At 42.0% G+C, this 9462-nt stretch overlaps 1 protein-coding gene across 1 annotated transcript; it reads right to left on the reverse strand.

Annotated features, from left to right (window-relative positions):
* Positions 1-1816: 1816 nt before the first annotated feature.
* LOC139419461 (adenosine deaminase domain containing 2) lies at positions 1817-9096 on the reverse strand. The gene is made up of 9 exons (XM_071169408.1): positions 9066-9096; positions 8278-8757; positions 7650-7778; positions 7320-7470; positions 6913-7080; positions 3052-3266; positions 2714-2951; positions 2353-2485; positions 1817-2147 (listed from the first exon to the last, which is right to left on the reverse strand). Exons 2-9 carry the CDS (start codon positions 8735-8737, stop codon positions 2037-2039), a joined length of 1605 nt encoding a protein of 534 aa, XP_071025509.1. The 5' UTR covers positions 8738-8757; positions 9066-9096; the 3' UTR covers positions 1817-2036.
* Between the last annotated feature and the right edge of the window lie 366 nt (positions 9097-9462).

Here is a 9462-nt window from a genome sequence, read left to right on the forward strand (position 1 = left end):
GATTAGCTAACACAACGTGCCATTGGAACACAGGAGTGATGGTTGCTGTTAATGGGCCTCTGTACACCTAGGTAGATATTAAAAATAAATAAAAATCCCCCCCAAAATCTGCCGTTTCCAGCTACAATAGTCATTTACAACATTAACAATGTCTACACTGTATTTCTGATCAATTTGATGTTATTTTAAATGCAAAAAAAAAAAAAAAGTGCTTTAATTTAAAAAACAAGGACATTTCTAAGTGACCCCAAACTTTTGAACGGTAGTGTATGGCCAGCTATGTAAACTTTACCATTGATTTATTCCGGAAATAGATGTCATTCAAATGATAGCATACAGTTTTGTCTTCTTCTAATGCCCCTTAAAGGGAAAGTAATCTAAAGGTAATGGAATGTAATCCGATTACGTTAATGAGTTTGGGTAATCCAAAAGTTACATTACTGATTACAATTTCGGACAGGTAACTAACGGATTACATTTAGAAAGAAACATACCCAACCCTGCCTATACATTTTGATCGACGACAACACTAACTAGAGCTTGGTCGATAAACAGAAAATTACGGACAGTGACTTTGCCATCCTCTTACCGAAGTAATTTTGTGGCATTGCGTGACAACATTTTAATTTACCCAGCACAGTGTGCACCAGTGTAATGATCATGCTATTTAATCAGCTTCTTGATATGCCACACCTGTTAGGTGGATGGATTATCTTGGCAAATGAGAAATGCTCACCAACAGGGATGTAAACAAATTTGTGCACAGAATTTGACAAATAAGCTTTTTGTGCATATGGAACATTTATGGGACATTTTATTTCAGCTCATGAAACCAACACTTTACATATTGCGTTTTTATTTTTGTTTTGTGTATTTTAATGTCTTACTTTGGACTGGATAAAGTCAGTCGAGCCCTCCTGTTTAGCTACCTTGCTTTGAAGTATAGCCATTTTATACCTTATTCATTGAATGAGGGAATAATTTTATTAGACTTTTTTGTTGTATGCTAATGTTACAGCATAATACCTCCAGGAGAGCTACTGGGTGTGCAGACTTTTGTTCCAGCCCTACGCCAACACACCAGATTCTACAACTCAACAGAACCTTGTTAAGCGGACTCTGATGTGTTTGAGTAGTGCTGGATCAAAAGGCTGCATACCCAGTGGCCTAGCTCTCCAAATAGAGTTGACCATGTTTTATACAGGAACACTGCTGTATATTTTACTAAGGCCTTTTTCCGACAGTGGTACTGATATGGTATGGAGTATCATTACACTAAGCTGGTATTGGTATCGAAGCCAAAATTCTGAACACTTGAGTGTGATCTAGCTAATGATCAGCCCATTGGGGTAGCCTAAACAAATAAAGATGGGCAACCCCATGCTTCAGCCATCTATAGCCTAGCCACTATGCTACTACATCCATTAGGCTACAGGATTATGCTCATTGCTAAAATGGCACACCAGCCTGATAATATGAGCCATCTAGGCTATAGCCCTAAAAATGCAACTTTTTGCCAACACGGGCTCATTCTTGGAGAGGAATATTAGCAGGTGTGTGGTGCGCGGAGACCCCAAATTGGTATTCAATTGCACTCCAAGAGGCATTAAAAAGGTCTTAAATTCATGGGACCTGTAAGTAAGCCTTGTCCGAGCCAGAACGGCTCATAGGGCAGTTGCGATTTTCCTGATTCTGTAGCATGAAGCAGCTTAATGCACAAGTACACACCCTGGATAGGACTTTAGTCTATTACAGGGCCTAGTTTTAGTTTTCATGCTCACCTTTAATACAAGATTGAAATCTGATTAACGTCAGAGTTCTCTTTATTTTGCACATTATTGAATACTTGATGAAAACAGAATGGGGAGACATACCTGTCAAACTTGGCACACAGAGCGTGCAATACTGCATATTTGAACATAGGAAAACTCAGGGGGAATACCTTTAATGCAGAAAGTAACAGACTCCAACCGCGTCTGTCCTTCAAAAGAAACCCTTACTAATGGACCCCCGTGCCACTCTCCACTCTGAGGGGCTCAGGGACCGAAGCTGTCCACCAGGTGTTTAGAGTTCCATGGTCCTGCGTTGTTGGACAGGAACTGCTGGTTGACCACGGTCTTGGCATTCTGGTAGGAGTGAGCCTCCACCTGCAACAACAAGGTTACACAAATCATTCACCACAGACTACATATATCAATGGCTCACATTCAGTCAAATCGTCAGTCAAATAATCCAGCATTACATGATAAATGACACATCCCTGCCAATTATAAATATGTTCATTCAAACTGAGAGTAGCTTATACAATTCAGGTTACATTTTCAATGATTAGCAATTAACACACACACATACTTTGGCACTGTGGTACGTGGGGAGATCCTGTAGGCAGCGGTATCCTCCCAGAGTTGCAATTTTGCGGAAGTTACTGTAGAGGGCCCTCTTGCACAGCCTGCTGGAGAAGCCAGAGCCACTCACAAACGGGGAACTGAGGGACAGAGAGAAGACTAAAAACATTACCATCCCTGAGGTACCAAAGAAAACTCTCACCACAATGCAGATGTCTAAAGTACTAATCTATATCTAGTAAGTAGTAGAATGTAAATATACAAGCCAAGAGGAAGATTGCACCCTACTGAACAGGCCTCAGTTCTGTGTCCTTTGCCCTGATATAACCAACATCCCAGGCCCCAGGACCTGCTCTGCTCTGACATACCCATCCACAGTGAAGCCATTGGTGCTGTCTAGGACCTCGATGCTGGCGTCCCCGAGGCACCAGTTGATGCTGAGGTCTGTGCAGTGGGCAGGGCTGAGTGGAGGCCCCACCCCCTCACTGCTGAGGAAGAAAATCCGCTTCCTGCTGAATGGCGGGGCCAGCAGCTCCTCCCAGCCCCCCTCGCCCAGGCGCTTGTTGATCGTCTCCGACACCTTCTCCGAGTACTGGCTGGAGTCACCTGAATAATAGAGACCGGTATATCTAAGTTTTTCATTTCTGTGTGTCTTTATTTTTTAAATTTTAAAGCCATTGGCTTTTTTCAGTTGCAAAATGTTTACCCAGCACCACACTGGTGATGTACAGTGGTTGGACGAAGTGGCTAAGCAGCGCGCCCTGAATCCCAGTGACAGTCCAGCGGCACAGCTTGTCGCTGTCAGACATGCAGCAGACGCGGGCGCCCCACACACTGGGGTGGAGGAAGGCCACAGGAATCAGGGAGCCCTTGGCGTGGCACTGCAGCTTCAGAGAGGAGTAGCTGCTGCTCAGAGACTTCCTGTGGGGAGACAGATAAGAGTATGTACAGGACATAGTTAAAAGAGATGGGGGTGGGGGGAATCGATACATTACAGTATCAAGAGAGAATTTATATATTGTCAAATAATATTACTCCAAGTAACGATCATCTTAGGTCTTCCTATAAATAAATGGGGCCGACGTGTGACATTTGGATTAAAAATTCTAAATGGTTTGAAACAAAAAATTATTTTCATGCAGTTCCACATATATACTTAGAGAAGTAAAAGTGAAAATATGCAAATTGACCCATGACTCCACCTATCCAACAATATAGGCCTAGGACTATACAGAGCCTTCAGAAAGTATTCACACCCCTTGACTTTTTCCACATTTTGTTGTGTTACCGCTTGAATTTAAAATGGATTAAATGTACATTGTGTGTCACTGTCCTACAAACAATATCCCTAATGTCATAGAGGAAATATGTTTTTAGAAATGTTTACAAAGTAATTAAAAATGAAAAGCTGAAATATCTTGAGTCAATAAGTATTCAACCCCTTTGTTATGGCAAGCCTAAATAAGTTCAGGAGTAAACATTTGCTTAACAAGTAACATAAGTTGCATGGACTCACTCTGTGTGCAATAATAGTGTTTAACATGATTTTTGAATGACTACCTCATCTCTGTACCCCAGACATACAATTATTTTTTCGGTTCCTCCGTCAAGCAGTGAATTTCAAAACACAGATTCAAACACAAATGCTTCCCAATCCCGCGCAAAGGTCACCTATTGGTAGATGGGTAAAAATAAAAAGCAGACATTGACACCAGGCCAAATATACACTGGAGTTGCTTACCAACATTGAATGTTTTTGAGTGGCCTAGTTAAAGTTTTGAATTAAATCAGATTGAAAAATCAATGGCAAGTCTTGAAAATGGCTGTCTAGCAATGATTAACAACCAAATTGACAGAGCTTGAACAATTTTTTAAAGAATAATGTATGAATATTGTACAATCCAGGTGTGCAAAGCTCTAAGAGACTTACCCAGAAAGACTCACAGCTGTAATCGCTGCCAAAGGCGATTGTAACATGTATTGAATCATGGGTGGGAATACTTATGTAAATTATAAATTTCGGTATTTCACTTCAATACATTTGCAAAAATGTCTAAAAACATGTTTTCACTTTGTCATTATGGAGTATTGTGTGTAGATGGGTGAGAAAAAAAAAACAATTTAATACTGTGGAAGGACCACCAGAGGGCAGGCTGGGCTCATGGATAGTAGCCCAACAAGGCATGGGAGACAAGGTAACCAGAGGCAATTAAGCACAGCTGACGGTACTAATGACATACTCTCCTTCCCCTATAAGAGAGAGAATGGAACCAGCAGAGAGGGGGGACAACTATCTCTGGAAGATGGCCACCGAGAGAGAGGAGCTATCCAGGAAGAACCACTAAGACGGTGACAATCCCGTGACTTTTTGTTGTAGTTTAAAGATAATCCTATTATGTTCTTGTTTCATCTGGAGAAGAAGATGTATGTTTTTCCTTGGAAGATTTTCATTGATTATGTTGGAGTGTTTGTGTTGACCCAATGCCCTCAGAGAACTGTGTTCAATCAAGAAAACCTACTCCTGACTCGTTTATTCCACCTTCCCGCTTTAGAGTGACGCCCAATTACTTGGTCCGCTCACAATACATTGAGTTCAGGCTGTAACAACATGGGGAATATGTCAATGGGTATGAATACTTTCTGAAGCAAGGACTTCCAGGGACTTTCAAGAACTTCATTTTAATTATCAAGGACCTCATTATATACAATTGTGTCATTTATATAAATTGTACATATAGGGCCTAATATAGAACACCCCGCCCCCAAAGTGTAAAAAAAAAAGTAGGCCATTACCACTTTTTTTTGCCAAGACATTGATATTCAATTTATTATTACATTCTAAAATATGAGAATAATGTGGACATTGCCTGACTAAATAGATTTTTCTCTAGCCTATGTGGCCAACGCAGGCACAAGTAATAAAGCCAAGCATAGCGGTAGCATTAATCTCACCATCGTTGTTTTTATATTGGGAAGGTGACCAAAACCCAGGTACATTTTTTAATAGAAGGATTTGTATTGGAAAGCCAAGTTGACGCCAACATTAGAAGTTGTCGTCCTCAATGTAACCGCACCACCCTTCAATTGAAGGAGCCACATCTCTCAAAATCTGATAGAAAATTAAGGGAGCAGGATAACTTATAAATTGGCTACAATAACAAGGACTTTTCACGCACCAAGTTGAGGAAATGTCTGATTTTCAGGGTCAGCCTATTCCAGTACTTGATTTTCTGAGCTCCAAATTCAAGTAGGCTACTTTAAGGCCCTTGTATTGTTTAAAATTGCAGGTCTAACGTGGAAGACATGTATTTGTCATGTTATTTCATTACCAGATCATATTGTCAATAAGCCCACTAGGCCATGTAATTTGTCATTATATCCTGAAAAATGTATAGGAATAGCATTGGGAATGCGCAATAGCCTATCCTACAAAATGAAGCACTGCAGACTGTCCAATCCGAGGCACAAATACATATGAAAATATGAATTTTTTAACTTAATGCTTTCCTGTTAAATCTAATGAGATCCTGCTGTAATATCAAGCAGACTACAGATGATCAACATCAATTCACTAGGGATATAGATCAACGTGGATCCAATCACAACTGTCTTCACCGGAGTAACGCATGATACACCAAAATATTCTGGACATTACTCGTGAATACCTTTTTTCCAGCACTTAGCGCATGCGATACAACAACAGACTATCACAACAGCTCTTTGTCAATGAGCAGATGATGTGTGAAAATATCAAGGTGTAACTAACCAGCTGGAATCAAGTGCCTGCACATCCAACAAGTATTATGCATAATTATTTAAGAACCACGTTAATGACAGTATCAATTTAAGTATCAAGGTACGGTAACTTTTCCGGTTAGAAGCATTCTATTTTGTATTTGTGTGCCCATGAAAACTGTTTTCACCCCGTAACATAAGTAGACACACAATGTTAGGTCAGTGGGAAGGAAACCCTGTTCCTGGACAGCCACAGGATTTTGTTCCAACTAGGTACCACACCTGACCGACTGAGATAATTGATCAGTTCAGTGATTGCCTAAGTTCAACACACCTGGTCTTCCAGGTCTGTTAAACCAAAAACATCAGGGCCAGGGTTGCCTACTCCTATGTTAGGTAGTTACACTGCATTTCTGAGATCTCCATACAAAAGAAACTGACAGCTAGATCCAGGATTCTTACAAGGTTCAAGTTCAATGTCTAATTTAGCTGATTAATGCATAATATGATATAAGGAGAACTTACACTGCCATACACACAAGGACAGAAAAGTTATGTTTTATGTCACAATGTTTAACAAATCTTTCAAGACACCAACCATGATAACAGGTTAAACTCGTAAATTGTATTGAATATAGTTATGATCCCCTTTATATCTTAATGTAATGACATGAAAAAAAAAATGGCAGATTATTATAAATGACTTATCAGCAGCTGTAACAAGTTGTACTGCGTAGAAAATGGTCACTGGTACACTAGCTTATTGAAAGACCCACATATACAGTACCCAAAAATGTATACACACGCACTTTGATGTGAACAACACACTTACATGAGGATGCACTGAGCGGCGCCTTTCGGGGTCTGGTTGGTGTAGAGGTGCAGGTAAATCTGGGGCTTGAGCTGGAGCAGGTGGGTGTCGGAGGTGCTCTGGTAGATGGAGCGTTCCTTGTGCTTGGGGTCGTGGCTGAAGAACAGCAGCAGCTGCTTGAACAAATACCTGTACATAAAAAAAGGAATATTAACATTATTTCCTGATATCCAGTAATAATGGCAACGCTGAACTCAAAAAGAGAAGACAATGGATTATCAGAGGGATCCTATTAGGGTTGTGTTCATTAGGGCACAACGGAAAACAAAAATGAGCGTTTCAAATTGGACAAGTCCAGGTAATCCCTCCCTGTTTCAGTTTGTTTATTCCATTTGGTGCCTAATGAACACGACCAGGATGTAGTCTACCTTTGGAGAGCCCGTCTGGCGATGACGATGGCATGACAGTCATGCACCACGGTGCCACTGAAGCAAAGCCAGCCGCTGTAGCTCGACTGGCCTGTGCCCAATGCCACCACCTCATAGCGCTCACAGGACTGGCCCCCGGTGTCAATCACCTCTGAGGATACACCAACAATACACCCCATAAACACACACTGTTGATGTAAGATTAGGCTGAACAGTGTTTCACACTGAGTATACGTTTACCTAATGTGAAAAATGCAGTGGGTCATATTTGGGGTGAATTCTTATTTTGGGTCTGGAATGAAACCTATAGTGAGCAGTATGGGAGCTCACCTCTCTCTAGGACAAAGGCAGCCAGGTGGCTTTTGCAGCTATGGAACTCTGGACACTCCCTCAGGAGGCGCTCAAACCTCTCGCTGCACACTGCTGCCATTCGATGTTTATGCCAGTCTGTGTAACCCACTGGAAACACAGCTAGAGGAGATGTTCATTAAGATCTTTCTATAGTGTGCTTAAAGGAATACTTCTGGATTTTGGCAACGAGGCTCTTTATCTAGCTACTTAACTAGAGTCAGATGAACTCGTGGATAACATTTTTATGTCTCTGTGTCCAGTATGAAGGAAGTTAGAGATTTCGCGAGCCAATGCTAACTGGCGTTAGCGCAATCGCTGGAAGTCTAAGAGTATCTGATAGCATACAGATACCCATAGACTTCCAGTGTTAGCGTAACTACCTCTAACATCCTTCATACTGGACACAGATACATAAAAATGGTATCCACAATTTCATCTGATTATGGGGAAGTAGATAAAGGGCCCCATTGCCAAAATCCTGAAGTATCTCTTTAACTATGTGTGCCTTTACAGAGAAAGTAGCCTGTTCCCTCAATTTTATTTATCCAGGAAGTCCCTTTGAGGTCAGAAGACCTCTTTTACAAGGGACACTTGGCCCCTCACCCACCTCCAACCCGCTTGCCTCTCTTGGGGCTGCTCTCCAGGTTGTCCAACTGGTCCAGGACCCCTTGTTTGAGGAAGCTGATGTCCCCCTCGGACCGGGGCGGTGTGCCTGGGAGAGAGTACCCGTCACAGTCATCGCTAAAATCCTCCAGGTCAGCTGGCATCAACCTGTGGCCCTGCAGAGGGAGCCTGGGGGAAGATGACCTCTGGACAGGCATGCAGTCTTCTGTCAGCAACGGCCCCAGCAGGTTTGGGGTCCTGGAACCACCACCATCAATACTTAGGGTTTTGTCGAAGCCCAGAGGGTCATCGACATCACAGTCGAAATCTCGCCCCATGGCCCCACCACTGCTGCTGATCCGGTGGTGCATCCCCATACCGGGCTCGCCCTCTGAGGGAAAACGCTTCAGCAGAGAGGCCGCCATTCTCGGCAGCCGCTTGTTCACAACGTTATGGTCCACCATTGTATGAGACCTGCTGTAGACTGAAAGGTAACGCCAAAAATACTTAACACATCAGCCAAGTTAGGACAGGATTTCTCTGACTACAGCCCTATATATGATCAATGCACGATGAATGCCCATATAACGAAAGTGAGCTAGGTCGGGAACTGTTATTAATCGTCCTTGGACATTACAGGAACCACCGCAAAAAAAACGAACTAGCAACGATAACTGAGTTAAGTTAGTGAAGCAAGATAGGTCGAAATGTTCTCTATATTGAATTTGCAAGCCAAACGATTCACCTGACCTTATCCAACAGGTTAGTGAATTTGCAAGCTAAACCATTTACCTGTCCTTCTTATCCAGCAGGATAAACTCACTTTCGTGATATGCACAAGAGTTCTGTAATGACAAGTTGTAACAAGCCTTGTTTGGCTTCCTAATGCATAGCAACCGTGAATCTTTCAATTAATCAGTGACATAGCGTTACTTTCACATTAAAGGTTCTAGCTGTGAACGTAAAAATTAAATTGTTACCGTCGCCCCGAAATGTCAATTGAAGGTTGACGTTCCCTCGATGGATTTGGACACGAGCAGAAGCTTCTGACGTGTTTGGGATAAAACAATCGTGTTGCTGTTTAGCTAACGTTACACACATCTACAATCTTGATGGTGAGTCGTCGTTGAAAGGGAAATGTCATGTTCTACTTCATATTCATCATCTCCACCCCATCAACATAAATGAA

Source organism: Oncorhynchus clarkii, chromosome 10 (genome assembly GCF_045791955.1).
Source record: "Oncorhynchus clarkii lewisi isolate Uvic-CL-2024 chromosome 10, UVic_Ocla_1.0, whole genome shotgun sequence".
Taxonomy (NCBI): Eukaryota; Metazoa; Chordata; class Actinopteri; order Salmoniformes; family Salmonidae; genus Oncorhynchus; species Oncorhynchus clarkii.

What these genes read in the sequence shown, in the direction of transcription:
- LOC139419461 (XM_071169408.1), bottom strand. Translation starts at nt 8,737, where the DNA reads ATGGTGGACCATAACGTTGTGAACAAGCGGCTGCCGAGAATGGCGGCC. An exon ending in GCCAGACGGGCTCTCCAAAG is followed by an intron (nt 7,081 to 7,319) that starts GTAGACTACATC and finishes TTTTATGTACAG; the next exon opens with GTATTTGTTCAAGCAGCTGC. An exon ending in GCCGCTCAGTGCATCCTCAT is followed by an intron (nt 3,267 to 6,912) that starts GTAAGTGTGTTG and finishes GTCTCCCCACAG; the next exon opens with GAAGTCTCTGAGCAGCAGCT.